Below are 18331 nucleotides of genomic sequence, written 5' to 3' on the forward strand. Positions count from 1 at the left end.
TTACCTATACAGTTATAATTTTAAGACTACCTTAAAGATAGGCTCATGGATTTTTCAATGCATTTAGCACCCATCCTAAAATATCAATATAATCACTAACCCTGTCCCTCTCTCCTTCTACATTTAAGAATCTCCACAAGTCATTCCATCACCTTTCCATAAAGAGTACTCAAGGATACAAACAGTAACCTGGGTAAACTATCTTCACAATTTGTGGCCTTCTATTTTTTCCTTAAGGTTGGATCTTCACTTCCCTAACTATAAACCCATTCCTAAGCTTATATGACCTAGCTAAATAATTCTAATACCAAAGAGCCACCAGTAATAACCTACTTTCACAATGTCCAAAGAAAGTACTATGAAGAAACATGGTATAATCACTCTAGAAGACAATTTAGAAAAATTCATCCAAATCTTTTTAAAAATGCTTATACTTTAACCCAGTAATTTTACTTATAGATCCATTTACCAGGAAGTTCATCATGGTTTTCTTTATAGGAAAATTTAGAAAACAACTCAAATGTTCAATCATGGGTTAAATAAATTATTAATTTAAAATTAAATTAAAAAACAGGTTAAAAAATAGGTTAAGTAAATCATTATTATACATGTAAAGACATATAACAAAATATTATGCTAAAGATGATGAGGCAATAGATACAGAAAGATCACCAAAATATATCATTTAGTGAGAAAAATGGGTTATAAAACAGTACACATATGATCTCTCTTTTGTTAAAAATACATAAAAGAACAAGACACAACCAAACATTTATGTGTCTCCTGATAGACAAATACTCCATCTCCTATGAAGTAGTCTCAAAAACAACCTACATGAAAACCAACACCAGAATCTAATCAAATCTCCAGATCCAAAGATAATATACAGAAAATAAAGAGGACAAACGGAACATTTTAAACATAACCATGGAGAAACAAAGAGAAAAATTCTGCAACTTTAAATGACAACAGTTTCTTCTACAACTAAATTTTAAGGAAAAAAATGAGAGAGAGATGGAGGAATAAGTAAATTAAAAAATATCTAAGACAAATCAATCCCAAATATGGACTTCACTTGGATTCTGATTCATAATAAAAACTGCAAAAACAAAATTACAATATTTATGAGACAACTGAAATTTTGAACATTGCCTGGATGAATATTTGATATAAGGAATTTGTTTTTTAGTCGATTTTTAAAGAGTCCTTATCTTTTAGAGGTACTTATGGAAATACATCTGGGATCTATTTCAAAATAATACAGGGTGAGGGCAGGTTATGGATGGAGTAATGATGAAACAAGATTGGTCATGCGTTGATAACTGCTGGAGCTGGGGGACTGGTAATACATAAGTTCAATATACTGTTCCATCTACTCTTATATATGTTTAAAATTTTTCTATTTATGTTTAAAATTTTAAAAGTTTACGCACACAAATTTGCACAGAAAAAGTTTGGGAAGGATATACATCAAATGACAATCACCTTTAGACAGCAGATTTCATGGGAGATTTTTACTTAATTTTTCTTTATTCATTTGTATTTTCCATAACGAACACGTTTTAACTATATACTTAGAAAGCAAAAAGCAAAAATTTTAAATGCAAAAATTCCCCAGTAATCTCACACTTTAAATGGCAAACATGAAGCCTCTGACTCGTCTTACCTGATATCTCTGCTTCGTGCAGATGCTAGAATAATGGGAGCTATAAACTAATGGATTTAGCTTAAAGAAGAGAAAAATATCTCCTAAGTGGGTCTCCCTACATCTTCCTAATCTAGACCAGAAGATTTCATAGCAAGTTAAACAAAGAAGTTAACTATATTCTACAAACAAATTTGGAATAACAATTCCAAAATTCAGAATATGTCAACTGGACTGTAAAGTGTTCCACCCATCCTGCAACAACACTGAGCTGTGATTCCCTAAGACCTCCCCATTTCAGCCCTCTGTTCTAGCAGAGTTACCACAAATGCTCTATTAAAAAAACAGACAGCTGTGTCTTACCGGTGGCAAAGAATGCCGCCCGCATTCAATTGTGACGAGTTTGTGGCACTTCTTATGAACCAGGAGTTTGCAGTTGATGCACTTATACCCCTGGCGTCCGAGTCCCCATATTCGGTCAGTGCAGATGGCACAGTGGGCACGCTGGAAAGGGGAGTGCAACAGGATTTTACCAACAAAAAATGGTCAGAATCATTTCCCAACAGTTTGCTCATTAACAGTCAAAATAAGTGGCTTTCTTCTCTAACTCAATTCCTTTCAGCATACACAATTTTTCCAAAAGCTACGATGGGAAAAATAAACAGAAAAAGACAGCTTGTTTCAAAGAGGGTGAAATCTGCAACCATGTTGTTTTCTGTTAGAAGTCGAAGAATTTTCAGTGTTCATTAAGTTCAGAGTAATAAAAAAAGGAAAAGTGAATTAAGCTTGAAAAACATATGGCCGAAAAAGCTGTGCAAGGACTCCCAACAAACATAAACCTTGCAGACAGTTCAGAGGTCAACCCAAAGAGCAATACCTAAAGTGACTTTTCATTTCAAAGCTTTTCAAATATCAGTGCTGCTGGGAACGAGTTTGGGAACCTCAGGTGGTGGCTCCTTACATTAATGAATTCAGAACACGGCATTGGTTTTAGAATGGAAATGGAGCCTATAAATTTGTAGTTATCAGTAGTTAAAAACATGGACTTCTGGAGACAGACTGCTTTCAAACTTCGGCTCTGCCACTTACTAGCTGTGTCACTTGGGTGAGTTATTTAACAGCCCCGCACCTCAGTTGCTTCAACTATAAAATGGAAATACATAGCAACTATTTCACAAGGGTGCCGTAAGGATTAAATGAGTCAATATATGTTAAGCATTTGGAAAAGTGGCCAAGACATAGTAAAAGCTAGATCAGTGTTTGCAATTATTATTTTCTAAACAGTGAAAATTAAAATTACAACATAAAATGGTTTGCAAAATAAACTTATTTTCTGGCTGTCTTGAATTGCATTAAAAATTCCAACTTTCTTATGGTAGGGTAATCAGACAATTAATCATCCAATCTGGAACATTTTAATTTATTTTTTTAATTTATTTTTTTTGGTGAGGAAGTTGGGCCCTGAGCTAACATTCATTGCCAATCTTCCTCTTTCTGCTTGAGGAAGATTGTTGCTGAGCTAGCATCTATGCCAATCTTCTTCTATTTTGTATGTGGTACGCCTCCACAGGGTGGCTTGATGAGCGGTGTGTAGATCCGCGCCCAGGATCTGAACCTGCAAACCCCGGGCTGATGAAGCAAAGCACACAAACTTAACCACTATGCCACTGGACTGGCCCCATCTAGAACATTTTTAAGCGTGAGAGGAGATGCTTATTAAAAATTACCTCAGGATAACAGGTGTACAGCCCAGGGAAACCAGGAATGTTAGGTCACTCTGCTTACTCCCTTAAAAGGGAATAACAAGACTATCTTTCATAGCAGAGAGGGAAAAACTAATGTCTCAAATGATCAGCGATCGAAAAACTAAGGTTTACCCTGTTGAAACGCTTGGCTTGAAAAGTGTGGCCATTTGCACAATAAAGCTTTCTCCAGCGGCGTGCACCTCTGCGGTAGATGGACTCTAGAGAGAGATTAAAAGTTAAAAAAGAAAAGAAAAGAGCAAGTGCAAATAAAAGTAATTCTATAATTGTCTGTAATTTTTTCATGATATTCATTGCAAGAAAAAAATATGAAATGAAAATAAAGCCCATGAAGTATAAATGTTTGAATAACTATCATTGCTTTTCCATTTTTTAATTTCCCCCAACTTTTAATTTTGAAAATTTTTTAAGCTCACAGAAAAATTGAAAGAATAGAACAACAATAAACACCTGCATCCTTCGCCTAGATTTACCAATTACTAACATTTTGCCACATTTGCTTTCCTCTCTATGTAACACTTTTTTTCTGAATCATTTAACAGTAAGTTGCAGACATCATAACACTTCAGTCTTAAATAACTAAGTACTCATTGCCTGAGATTAAGGACATTCCCCCTAATTCCACTTAACCACAATACCATCACCATGTCTTAGAAAATTAACATTAATTCAGCATCACCTCATCTACAATTCATGTGCAAATTTCCCTAGTTGCGCCCAAAGTGTCTTTCATAGCTTTCTCTTTCTCTCCAGGATCAGTCAAGATTCAGGCACCCACTTGGTTGCTATACCTTTTTTGTCTCTTTCATATATACTAAAGCATTCACTCTGCCTTATTTGCTGTTGTTTGTTTTTCATGATGTTGATTTTTTTTTTTAAAGACTCTAGGCAGTTGTCTTATATTACATGCTACATTCTGGATTTGTCTCTTTCCTCATTAGACTCAGTATTAAATACTTTGGTGAAAATGACACATAGGTGATGAGTATTTATGATTGCATCATATTAAGAGATGCACAAATGTCAGACTGCTGACTCTCAGTACTGGTGTTCAATCACTCTGTTAAAGGTAGTGATTGCTACTTCTCTTTACTGTAAAGGTACATTTTATTTTTTGTTAAGTACTCTATAATGGACATTTTGTAACCGTGAGAATATTCTCTTCCTCAACAATCTTTTAACCAATAGTTTATATATTAATACTTTTCTTAAACAAACTAAGAGGTTCCAGAAGATCTAATCTAGTGCACCTGCGCAATTTTGGTTAAGTCAATCACTACTATATAGTCTATTAGTCATTAATAGCAATATTCCACAGTAATACTTAAAACTGTGCAAAGATTCCATTCGGTTTCTTAAGTCATATTTTAAAGCAAATGTAGCACTAGGTTTACTATTTTAAATTACGATAGAAAAGACCAGTTAAAATGTTCTGAATTAGCATAATACAGAAAGAATCTTAAATATAGAAGCTTTTATTTTTAATTACTTGTTCTGTTAGGAGTACCAAAGCAGAAAGTTTCTCTTAATATCTTAACCTAAAAGAAAAATCTATTTCAGAAGCTTTCATGAACTACAACTTGATATATCTTAAACTTAAACATGTTAATGTTTCCTAGGAATTCAAAGAGCCAAGAGACCCCAGTAATGGTTATCAGTTTTCCTCTATGCTCTAGTTTAGTAATATTTATCACACTAGGAGAGGAGTGGTGTCAAAAACCCCACCAGCAAATTTTAAAGGAGAGTGAGTATGAAATAGAGTGAAAAGTTAGGAAATATGTTATCTAGGAAGTGTGCCACAGACCCATAAGAGATCCGCAACAATGGCAAGTCTTTGAGAACTCTCGCCTGGACAGAGAGGACAGCTGCTTCTCCAGCAGCTCTGTGAAGGCAGCCTGCACTGCTTATCCATCTGCCACTGGAACTCCAGTGAAATACTCCTAGCCAAATCCTAACCTAAAATTTTCACTATTGCTTCCGGGGTCTATCTATTCCCTATCTTTCCCCATCCTCCTTTATAGTACATAGTCCCCACTCAACTCTATATACAAACACCTGTCGTTAATTTTTCTTTTTCACCAAGTTGCATGAAGGGTCATAGAATTAAAAGTTTAGAACTATTTCACTTAATTAAAAACAAAACATTTACCACTATTCCTTCTAAAGTCATGTATACGTGCAGAAACCACAAATGAAAATGAGTTGCCTATCTACAACTAATAAATTATACTATATACCAAAAGCAATAACTAACGATCGTACATAAGTTTGCACATTTAAATTATATCAGGCCAAAGAGCTGACTCTTTCAATTCATCTCAGTAACCACTAGCTCAGACATTCAAAAGAAGATCCCATAACGGGGCTGGCCCCGTGGCCGAGTGGTTGAGTTTGCGCGCTCCGCTGCAGGCGGCCCAGTGTTTCGTCGGTTCGAATCCTGGGCGCGGACATGGCACTGCTCGTCAGACCACGCTGAGGCAGCGTCCCGCATACCACAACTAGAGGAACCCACAACGAAGAATACACAACTATGTACCGGGGGGCTTTGGGGAGAAAAAGGAAAAAATAAAATCTTTAAAAAAAAAAAAAAAAGAAGATCCCATAACAATTCCTAAGGACACGTGCTGAAATATTTAGAGATGAAGTGTCCTGTCAGTTCTCAAAGGGTATACCAAAAAAATAAATAAAAATAAAAGAAGTGTGCTTGCTATATATATACATGCATGCACATGTGTGCACACATAAAGATACAGAGATAAAGCAAACACAAAAAATGTTAATAATTGGTGAATCTAGACAACGGATATATGGGTATCTTTGTTTTCAATGTTGTTTCAACTTCTCCATAGGTTTGAAATTTCCAAAATTAAAAACCAGGAAGAAACATGACTTAAAATTAACTTAATTTTCCTTTCAAATGTGCAAAAGAACATTTTGTCAGTAAGTTGCAACTAAGAACTACCTGATTTTGATCTAGCAAAATTACAGAGTTTAGGCAGTTGCTAATATGTTCTAAATTAGACTGAAGAACAGAAAAACCAAGTGAATTAAGAGTTCTATTTCTGATTTCTTTTCACATGTGCCACTGTATCACAAATAACTCTATTCAAAGGTATGAAGTACACAGACACTCACTATCTTCTCCTGGACAGGGCATTCCAGGACGTTCCGGGACACAAGGAAAGACTGAAAGAAAATAGACTAACGTTAACACAGAATATTTAAAACATACAAATTACATATGAATTTTAAATTCGAATATCAAATAAAACGACCCAAATTTCAACTTGACCCTCTCTTGACACAAGATACTTAGCATATGATCAGTATTACGCTTTGAAGAGATCCACTTTAGCAAGGCTGTAATGAAAGAAGTTTTTATGAAAGTGAACATCCATAAACAATGCAGTAGACGCTCAAATTACTCATTCCAGTCCTTGTTACATCACAAATTGATTTTTTTTTTGCCCTTAGAGAAATCACTAACTATTTCTTTAAATCCCTGTTGTAGTAACAAGTTTGCTACGATGAAGAATTAAAATTAAATTACAAAAATAAATACAAATACGAACATAAACCATTACCGTTTTTGAAAGATGTATACTAACTTTAGGAATAAATTAACACCAGAAACGTCACTCAAATCAAAAATGTAAGTTTTATCTTAGAAACTATAAATTTATAAACACGCTAATTCAGACCATTTTTATAAAGAGAGAGAATATAAAGAAATAGTATGTTAATGAACATCTAGTCAAGTGTTTGTATTCTGTGATGTACAAAAGGACATGGTTTAATAAAGAGCACAGAGTATGGGAAACATAGTTCCTAATATATTTTAAAAGTTGAAATATAAGCTAACTTCTGAAAACAGATCTGTGATATAGTACAAAAAGTAATAAACCTTAAAACAAACTGACCATTTAATACTATTGGTCAATCATTTCTTAAACATTCATTGCAGTTTTATTCTAGAAAGAGATGACAAAAAAAATGGGTGACTTCTGAAGTTCTCCTAGGGTCTCAACAAATTAGATTATGGCTCCCTTGGGAGTCACCATGTCAAATTCCAAAGATAGAAAAAAGTCAAACTACTGTTTTTTAAAAAACACACTGTAAAGAAAAGTACAAGGGAAGAATAACAAGGTATTGAAATAATTCATTATACTCAGGGAAGATTTATATTTGCTTCAAGTTTTAAAGAGTTCCCTAGGTCTAGTCGCCTAAAGCTCTCAAAAATGTTCCATAAAACATTGCCAATGTATTGTAATTAAATGCGGTATATTAAGTGGGTTCTACATGACATAAAAAATTTGAAGGGTAGGATGTTACAATGAAAAGAGCACAGATTTAGAATCAGAATATCCAGATTTACAACCCAGGTTGACAACGTATCAGTTACACGATGGCTGAGTTTAGGTCTCTTCTTCTAGCCCACTGCCCACCTCTCACAAAGTCTGTAATAACTATGTAAATAGTTTCACTGTTGACCCTTAAATAAAAGAAAGGACACTGAGGATCTCTCTGGAGGTCATTATTTGCATACATTACAAAATTGCAAGGGGATGGACTTAGGTTCTACTAGGCTCTCAATTCTTAAATTCTACCCTAACCTTTGCTGTGACGCACTGGGAGATGATCACAGTTGAATATCCAAGAAGGCATACACGAATAACAAATTTCCCATGATTATAAGAAGTTGATTGGTTTTATCTTCTCTAGCATTTGAGAAACTACTGAATAAAAACATTACATACAGATAAGGGACAGAGATCAAAGAAATGACATCAGGATTATGTTTTAAGAAGGTCAAGAATATAGGGTTATTTAAATTTAAAAAAAGCTCTAGAAGAGTAAGAAATGACTACTCCTTTACCATGAATCAAGAGTTCAGAATCCTTGTTCAGCTCATAAAGCCTGAAAGCTTCTTCTAACTCCAACTGAGATGACACTGTACATGGGTCTCCTAAAAAATATAAAAAGTAAAGTAAAGCTCACTTTCAAATCCTCCAAATGTGATGATTAGTAAACAATTTCCATTACATAAAATCTTCAGGAAAAACATATATAGAGAGAAATATCTGACAAGGACAAGTCTTTAGATATTTATTTAGACAATTCTATTCTCTAAAGTAAGTAATATAACTTCCATTTCTATTTCTATAAAATATCACGAGGTTCACAGATACCAAATTTTATATATATAAAACCATTTAATTCTCAATAATGTATATATTCAAAATATAACAAACAGAACCTACCCTGACTACATTTCAGATTGTCAGTGGAGCATGACTAATGGCCAGGGACAAGCTTTGTGTTACCTGTTTCTTTAAATGGGGAAGTGAAAGTGGTTCCACTGCCACCACACAGTCGGTCAGGTTAGAGGTCTCGACGTCATCATTGTGTCAAATTTTTCCTTCACCTCAGAGTCTACTTAAAGAGGCTCATGGAGAAGAAGCACACCTACCAAAGTACCCTGGACTGAAGAGCAGTCCCATTTGAGCTGCTTTTCAATGTAAACACCTTGTTTTAGTAAACTTACACTCACAGAAGGAAAGAAGAAAACACCTCCCTTAGTCAACCAGCCAAAGCACTGAGTCACCCTGGCAATCGATGAGATGGCACATCTCCCTGCATGACAGCATTCCTCAATGAAAAAAGTCATTTTGAACATAGTTGGGGCCTGAGCTGGGTCCTCCACACTGCCATTCTTTTGCTCATTCCTGTGGTTACACCAAATGATACCACACACTAGATGCCACCAACCCTCCAAACCTCAGTCACTCTCAGCAGAGAATGCGGTCTACTACTTGAGAGAGAAAAACTAAGTCATCTCCTTTCCTGCTGTCTCAAAGAAAAGAGTGCCTCTGCTTTCTCCAACGTGGCCACCAAATCCCTCCTTCCTTGTATCTTCTCTGGGGTCATTCCATTATTCCTCCTCAGTTTCATTTTCTTTTTTATTTTCCTTCCACTAGCTCTGCTCAGGCAAAGGCATGTTCCAGTCTCCCTCTCAAAAATCTCTCTCCCACAGGTTTTCATTCCACTCGTTCGCCACCGTCTCAATAGCAAACAGTACACTGAACTGGAGGAGGTGGGTGAGAAGAAGGGGGAGAAAACAGGGCAGGGTCTTTCATTTTTGACTTCATACATCTCTTTTGTATTTTTTTAATCATAGGCTTATGATCTTTTAGGTTTATTAGAAATAATTTTTCTTAAGAGTGATCCCCTCTTGCTTTTTCCATGTTTCTATCTTCCATGCATTTCTCAAAATTCTGCACTCTGGTTTTAGTCCAAACATTACTAAAACTGCTATATCTAAGGTCATGAAAAAGCTGCTGAAATCAACAGCATCTCCTCTGTCTTTATTCTAGGCGACCTCTCCACAGCATCTCACAAAGCTGCTCACCGACTATTTATCGAAACTCTCTGTCTAGATTTCTAAAACACCATTCTCCTGGTTTACTAACTCTTCTTTTTAACTTCTTATTTTGGAAACTTTCAAACATATGACAAAATCTTGTTTTACGTGCATACCCCTCCCACTGTATCATTTTGAGCAAATCTCTATAACTCTAGATAAAAATTCCTTAATATAATCACAATACCATTAAACATCTATAACTAACAAAAATTCATTATAAAATATTCAAACATAACCATACACAAAAGAATGAAGTTGAACCTTTATCTAATACTACAAACAAAAATTAACTCAAGATGGATCAAAGACCTAAATTAAGAGCTAAAACTAGAAAACTCTTGAAAGAAAACATGGGGAGAAGTTTCATGAATTGGATTTGGCAATGATTTCTTGGATATAACAACAACGCAGAGGGAAAAAAAAGGATAAATTGTTCTACATCAAAATTAAAAACTTCTGTGCAGGGGCTGGCCCCATGGCCGAGTGGTTAAGTTCACGCGCTCCGCTGCAAGCGGCCCAGTGTTTCATTGGCTCGTATCCTGGGCGCGGACATGGCACTGCTCATCAAACCATGCTGAGGCAGCGTCCCACATGCCACAACTAGAAGGACCCACAATGAAGAATATACAACTATGTACTGGGGGGCTTTGGGGAGAAAAAGAAAAAAAATAAAATCTTAAAGAAAAAAAAGATATTTGTTAAGTGTTAAAACAAAAAAACAAAAACTTCTGTGCATCAAAGGACACCATCAACACAGTGAAGACAAGCTGTGGGAAAAAATATTTGCAAATCATGTATCTGATAAGGAATCAACATCCAGAATACATAAAGAACTCCTACAGCTCAACAACAATGACCAAAAAAAGCCCAATTAAAAAAAATGAGCACAGGACATTTCTCCAAAGAAGATATACACGTGGCAAATAAGCACATAAAAGGATGTTCAATATCACTAATCATTAGGAAAATGCAAATCCATGAGATACCACTAAGGATGGCTATTATAAAAAAACAAAAAAACCCCCCAAAAAACAGAGACCAACAGTGTTAGCAAGAATGTGGAGAAACTGGAACCCTCGTGCACTGATGGTGGGAATGTAAAATCGTCCAGCCACCTCAAAAAGTGGTTAAGTTCATGCACTCTGCTTTGGCAGGCCGGGGTTCGCAGGTTCAGATCCCGGGCTTGGACCTCCTCCACTCATCAGCCATGCTAAGGAGGCATACCACATACAAAAAATAGAGGAAGATTGGCACAGATGTTAGCTCAGCGACAATCTTCCTCAGACAAAAAGAGGAAGATTGGCAACAGATGTTAGCTCAGGGCCAATCTTCCTCACCAAAAAAATAAAATAAAATAAAATAAGCCATGAATGGAATTAACTAATGTTAAAGGTATCATTATAACCATATTTTGAAAAACCAACTTTTCCCTCTTTCTAGAAATTGTCTTTTTGTCAGATCAGTATCTGCTCGCTGTTGGGTGAAACCCAGGCCAAGTCAAGTACCTTCTTTCAATATGTACCTAGAAATTGATACTTTTGAATAACCACAAGGAAGTGTGAAAATAAGAGTTAATCACTGACATTACGTATACTCAAACCTATTTTGTTTTTATTGGACTGAATGTCTTTGGCTCAAGTATTTCCTTTTTTGGGCCAACTGTTTAATGCCTGATAAAGCAGGACACATAACTCAGAAGTAAAACATTCCATGTAGACTCATCATGAAACAAAGATGAGAGGAAGGGCTATTTCTCAAAGCCCACTTTATTACTAAAGTCCGAATTCCATCCTATAACAGGCATGCACCCAGAGTGAGATCTATCCAAAGAACTTCAAGGTAATGAAATCTGTACATTTAACCAGCAGGCCTGGTCTTTTTTCAGTGCATCTACATTTTCTTTTCACCTATAAAAAGAAAGAAGCAAATTAGAGCATTGGACCTCAAAGTGTTGTGTAAATATGCAAGATCCAACTATTTACGAGATAACCTGGCAAGATGCAGAACATGAAACACATATATAACACTAGTTATACTTGGTATTTCAGCATATGGCTGAACTCAGTGCCCTACATTTGAAAAAATCAACACAGCCTAACACCAAAGTTGGCAATCTTGAACGTTTCCCTGAGACAGCTCCCCCACACTCCTCTCCCTGACGTTTGAGTTGGCCATAGATTTATAGACTCACTCTCTGTTCCCACCAGGACCTTCCCACTGCCATCCTGCCTCTAGGTACTAGGTTCAGAACACTATAACACCTCCTGTGAAAGTCACTGCACTCCCTACTCCAAAGGGCTGCATTGCTTAAAATAAAGATTTGCAAAAGTTTTCTAAGAATGCTATGGGGTTTAGGTGGTATCCTTTCAATATTAGGCCCAACCACAACACTAGTGGATTTCTGGCTTCTTGCTTCCTATTTCTGGGAGGTAGAAATCACTGTTTAACAAAGCATATGTTATAATATCAAGCTGCCCATCCTCAACTTCCACTTCTGGAGAAGATGGAATAATAGGAACCGGATTTAACCTTCCAATTAAAACAATAAAAAAACCAGACAAAATAAATGAAAAAATGGTTCAAGATATCAGAAATCAAGCAATGAGGGATAAACTGTTTCCAAGGAACTTAAATGTACCCCAGAACAAAAATTTTCCAAATTTGATAAAAACTATAAGCCCATGGACCCAAGAAGCTCAACAAATCTCAAGTTAAGAAACACAAAGAAAACTAAACGAAGGCCCATCATTATCAAATTGCTTAAAACCAGTGATAAATAGAAAAATCTTAAAAGCAGCCAGAGACACATTCCATCCAGAGGAACAAAGATAAAGCTGAAAAAAATCATCAACCCAGAATTATTTATCCAGCAAAATTATCTTTCAAAAGCAAAGGCGACCTAGAGACAAATTTACAGGGATAGAAATTCATAGAGACAGAAAGTGTAAGAGAGGTTACCAGGGGCTGGAAGAAGGGGGATGAGGACTTACTGTTAAAGGGATAGACAGCGTGTGTCTGGGATGATAAAAAGTCCTGGAGATGGGTAGTGGAGACGGCTGCATAACATTATGAATATGTTTAATGTCACAGAATTCACACTTAAAAAAGATCAAAGTGGTAAACTTTGTTATGTATATTTTACCACAATAAAAAAAGAATTTATAAAAAAGAGCACACTAATTCTTTATCCACATGAATAGACCTCAAGATATAATGTCCAGTGAAAAAAGGGAAGTTTCAGAATATTTGCTGAATAATGCCATTTATGTGAATTTAAAAGCACATAAAAACACGATACTTTGTCATTTACATATATGGAACAGCGACAGAAAGCAGATCAGAGGTTGCCTGGGGATGGAGGGACAGGAGAAAACAGTTTGAACTATAAACTTATCCTACGACAGTAGTTGCCTCTTAGAGAGGTAAGGAAGACAATGCAATTGGAGATGGGGATGCCAACAAGAAGGACAGACTTTCCCAGAGGCCAGAGCATTAGCAGGAGTCTGGGAGTTCTGGTGCCCTGTTAGACTTCTACGGCCTCCCTTGCCTCACCTCTCAACCCATCCTCACCCCATCACTGCAAGGGGTTTCTCCCAGGTGGGCCCCAGTCTGATCCCTTTGCCTCTCAGGCATCTACACAGCCTGGAGGATAAAGTAACAGTGAGAGCTTACTGGGCAGAATGTCTGGAGCACAGAGCTGGGGCAGAGGTCAGAAGTAAGAGAAGTGCGTGGGGAGTTGTCTAAGTCAGTCGTCTTCTACTCGGGGGACTCCGTCCCTGGGAGTGCAGGAAGACTGTCCAGGGACTATCAGGCATAGGCAGTTTTAAAAGGAATCAATTTCCAGATTCTCAACTTCCATATAAACTCCTTTCTAAAAACCACCTGCCTGAGAATGTGCCTGGGGCACAGTACCACACCTCATCTCCTTTTCAGACTTTTCTTTTCCTATTTTATAAAAAACAAGCATATATACTTATCCTATGATCCATCTATTCCACTTCTAAGTGTTTATTCAAGAGAAAAGGAAAGTATATCTGTACACAGACTTGTACATGATTGCCACGGCACTTTCATTTGTAATAGCCAAAAACTGGAAACAACCTCAATGTTCACCAACAGACGAATGGATAAACAAATTGTGGTACATCCACATGATGGAACACCACTCAGCAATAAAAAGAAAGGAACTACTGACACATATAACACATGTATCAATAATTACGCTGAGTGGAAGAACCCAGACCAAAAAAAAGACTTACATGCAGTATGATTCCATTCCTATAAAACTCTAGAAATGTCAACTAATCTATAGTGACAGGAAGCAGATCAATAATTGGAGGGACAGGCGGGAGGAACCGCAAAGCACAAGGAAATGCTTGGGGTGGTGGCCACGTTCTTTATCTTGCTTATGGTGATGTTTTCTTTGGTGTCAAAACTCATCAAACTGTACACTTTTAATATGTATAGTTTATTGTATGTCAACTATACCTCAAGAAAGCCGTTTTTTAAAAGGTGAAATAAAGACATGAAAAAGCTGAAAGAATTCATTATCAGCAAAACTCCACCACAGGATATGTTAAAGGAAGTTCTCCAAGCAGAAGGAAAATATCAGTAACAAAATGAGATCTGCTCAGGAGTACTTAGATTTTTTTTCTTATTGATGTTGATTTTCATTTTTTAATTTCCAGGTTCAGAGCTATAATACTGCTAAGTAACTGAAGTAACACTGAATTTACATTCAGTCAAAAAGGTTTCCCCTCACTATTTTTTCTGACATGATTACTACTCTCAGTATACAGTGTTGGGTGATAAAGAAAAAGCAAGAAGAACGATTTGCTCTTCTAGTTCTTAACACACCCGCTAAAATTACACCAGACTGAAGATGTTTGGAAAATACCACATAAAAGAAGTATGTTTCTTACCATCCTAAATATGGTTTTGTTACATCTTGGCACTCAATTTCCCCCCTGTGAACACATCAGATTTTATAATGCAAGTCAGGAAGAAGTTTAACCTCCCAGAATTCAGAAACACTTCATATTCTTTATGTCAAAGAATGCTTACAGTCACGTTAAATTTTCATGAATCTTACCTACTGAAGCCAACAGGACATGAATTAAAGAACAATATCCAAATAATACCCTCTCCCACGCTCTGGAAATCACTCACATTTTCAGCTTTTTCCCTCACTCTTTCACACAGTGTAAAAAAAAAAAATTCACATATGCTATTGGTGAAAGTATAACAAAAGGTACAATATTTTGGAGATCAACTTGGTACCATCTATGATCAGGGACACATTCCGTTTCAGGGAATTTATCTTACAGATAATACAGTACAGGTGCCCAAAAAATATATGCATGAAGATACTCTCTGCACCAATATTTTTGACAGTTAAACTGTAAACAATCCAAATACCCATCAAAAGGGGATTGGTTAAATAAATTATGGTACAACCATGTTACATGATACTACACAGCCTTTAAGAGGAACAATATAAATCTACATACACTGATATGGAAAGATATCCACAAGACGTTAAGTGAAAAAGCAAGTTAAATAACAGCTTGCACAATATCAGTCTATTTGTAAGAAAAAAATTGTTACCCTATCCCTTCTAGATGTATATTCACAGAAAAACACATCATCAATTTATCCCAGCTATTTCTGGGGATCTGAAGATCCCCAGAGATATTTTTCCCTTCAAACAAATCAATATTTTTATTAAAAAGCATGTAATTTTTTTTAAAGATTTTATTTTTCCTTTTTCTCCCCAAAGCCCCCCGGTACATAGCTCTACATTCCAGTTGTGGATCCCTCTAGTTGTGCTATGTGGGACACCGCCTCAGCATGGCCCAACGAGCAGTGCCACGTCCACGCCCAGGATCCCCAGCAAAACCCCGGGCCCCCAAAGCCGAGCATTCGAACTTAACCCCTCGGCCACAGGGCCGGGCCCCCACATTATTCTATAAAAAACTTTAATAAGAAACAAAATATCCAAAGGCTAGTTTCTAGTAAAAGAGAAGTGAAAGAACAGAAACAGGGTTACATTTAAACCAGGTAATCAGACCTTAATAAATCAGAAATTTATAGAATTAGAAATTCAGAAAACACTTAATGTTAGGGTATAAATATAAAAAATACATCCTTAAGGAAAAACAGTCACAATTAAAATATGAGTAACTAAAAAGTCATACTTCTCATTCTCTGCTGCACACTCTGTCATGCATATGAGAAGCGGGCATGACTGTTACAAATTACTGTTCACTCTAAAATGCTTAGTCAGATTAAGAAACCAGTTTTTCCACATGCACATCAAAACAAATCAGTAAAACTGGCCTTGAACACAAGGAAAAAGGGTGGTTGTCATAAATCTGTTTAAAGAAAAGAAGTAAGCTTATGATCTTGATTTGCTGTCACATAAAATCCCACAATTAAATGTTTAGCTTCTTGAACAATGTTTCTCAAAAACCAGAGAAACGGAATTACAGCCCTGTCTTCCACTGATCCTAGAAAAAATTTTTTCTCCAGATAAACATGCCCCAATGTCTACATGGCTAAAAATAAAGGAGACAAAATTACAACTGAAAAATAACTGCAAGGAACTTAAAAATAGTTACTACGGGCTCTGTATGCCTAAAATTACGAAAAGACTGATAGCAGAACTAACCAGGGTCAGAAGGATCACATGGGAATCAACAGACCTTAATGGAAAGTTTAACCTTTTACTTGAGTGAGGCAAAAGCTACAGTTTTGTAGTCTTCCTCAGAAAATCAGGATACTTAATAGCTATTTAAAGAGAAAGAACTATGACTTGCATTAGAAAAGGGTAAGACTGTTTCATCAGAGAATTAATTTACTATGTGAACCTGTTAATTAAAATATGCTATTATATGAAGAAAAAAATAGAATAAACTGCAACTCCCAATGCTTAAATCTCCAATAACTAACATAAAACTGCATCATGGAAAGGCTTGCTGCTAGCCTTTTATATAATTCACAAATATTCTCTGAGCATTTCTGAGTACTACTCTAGGCAGTGGAACGCCACGGCAAACGACAAGAGCTCTGCTCTCACGGAGCTTCCATTTGACCAGACAAATAAGACAGAAAGTGAATAAGGGTAGGAGGCTTCTTGGAGGACATGACATTTGAGTTAAGACCTGAAGAACAACAAAGAGACAGGCATCAATCAATCAAAGTGACAATCTGGGATCAGAACTTTCTAGGAAAAGCAATCCAAATTACAAGAGTACTATAAAATTTTTAATGGATTGTCTCTAAACCAATTTCTTCTAATAAAATGCATTATCTAGTCATTCCTATGTACACCACAGTTTGAAAACCACTGGTTATAAAAACCCTAAACAGCAAATAAATGGCATGAAATGATCAAGAGAGGACTAAAACAACATTGGTTCATAATAACAATAGTTTATTGATGCTAATTATATTCTTTGGACTGTGCTAAATTATACAGTCTCATTTTCAGGCTAAAGACACACTGTAAGACATCCACATCATTTATAATTAACAATATTTAAACCAACCTTGCAATAGAGTACACCAAAAAATTGTCAAACAGATGAAGATACTCAGTCTTACTCTTAAATAACACAAAATTTAAAACACCAAGCCAGGGGGCCGGCTCCGTGGCCGAGTGGTTAAGTTCGCGTGCTCCGCTGCGGCGGCCCAGGGTTCAAATCCTGGGCATGGATATGGCACCGCTCATCAGGCCACGTTGAGGCGGTGTCCCACATCCCACAACTAGAAGGACCTGCAACTAAGATATACAACTATATACCGGGGGGTTGGGGAAATAAAGCAGGAAAAAAAAAAAAAACCACCAAGCCAGCATTTCACTTATTAGATTTCCAAAAATGTCAAAGGCTCACAGTATTTGAGGTTGCTGAGGGCAAGAGTGAAGGGATGCTCTCATTCAACGCAGGTGTGCCATAAATTGGTTTAACTTTTTTTGACAGCAAATTATCACTAGCTACCAAAATTTACAATGTGCATATTCCATGAATTTACTACAGAGTCCCATAAAATAGCACAAAATTACATATAAAAATGTTCATTATATACTGCTTATAGTAGCAAAAACCTAGAAACAGTCAAAATGTCCATCAATAAGGGATTAAATAAATAAATCGTGAAATACGTACAACATGGAATATTGTGCTTAATATATTGCTTAACAGTTTGTATATAATTCTTTTTGTGCAAAAAAAAGTGTGTTTATAAATAATGTATAGAAACATACATGCTTGTATATGCATAGAAAACATCTAGAAGGAATATATACTAAGCTGTTCCCATTAGCTTCCTCTTAGGACTGGGATTGCTGAGGTAGGAGAGAGGAGAAAGGGCAAACAGCAACTTCTTTTTAAATTTCATGAACACCTGTGTTACTTTTTTTCCCCAAACAGTGAACATGGATTACTTTAGAAAAACTTTTTAAAATGTCTTTAGGGGCCAGCCCCATAGCTGAGTGGT

General features: G+C 36.2%; 1 protein-coding gene across 1 annotated transcript in view; it reads right to left on the reverse strand.

The window, feature by feature from the left end:
- The window catches only part of PRKCI (protein kinase C iota), an 83048-nt gene that overhangs the window by 44150 nt on the left and 20567 nt on the right, over positions 1–18331 (reverse strand). Inside the window, exons 3-6 of the mRNA XM_044771048.2 lie at positions 8285–8374; positions 6544–6594; positions 3523–3608; positions 2009–2149 (exon numbers count right to left, since the gene is read on the reverse strand). Coding sequence (XP_044626983.1) covers positions 2009–2149; positions 3523–3608; positions 6544–6594; positions 8285–8374 — 368 coding nt within the window. The remainder of the gene's footprint in view (positions 1–2008; positions 2150–3522; positions 3609–6543; positions 6595–8284; positions 8375–18331) is intronic.

The sequence above is a fragment of the Equus asinus genome, chromosome 5 (genome assembly GCF_041296235.1).
Source record: "Equus asinus isolate D_3611 breed Donkey chromosome 5, EquAss-T2T_v2, whole genome shotgun sequence".
Classification (NCBI taxonomy): Eukaryota; Metazoa; Chordata; class Mammalia; order Perissodactyla; family Equidae; genus Equus; species Equus asinus.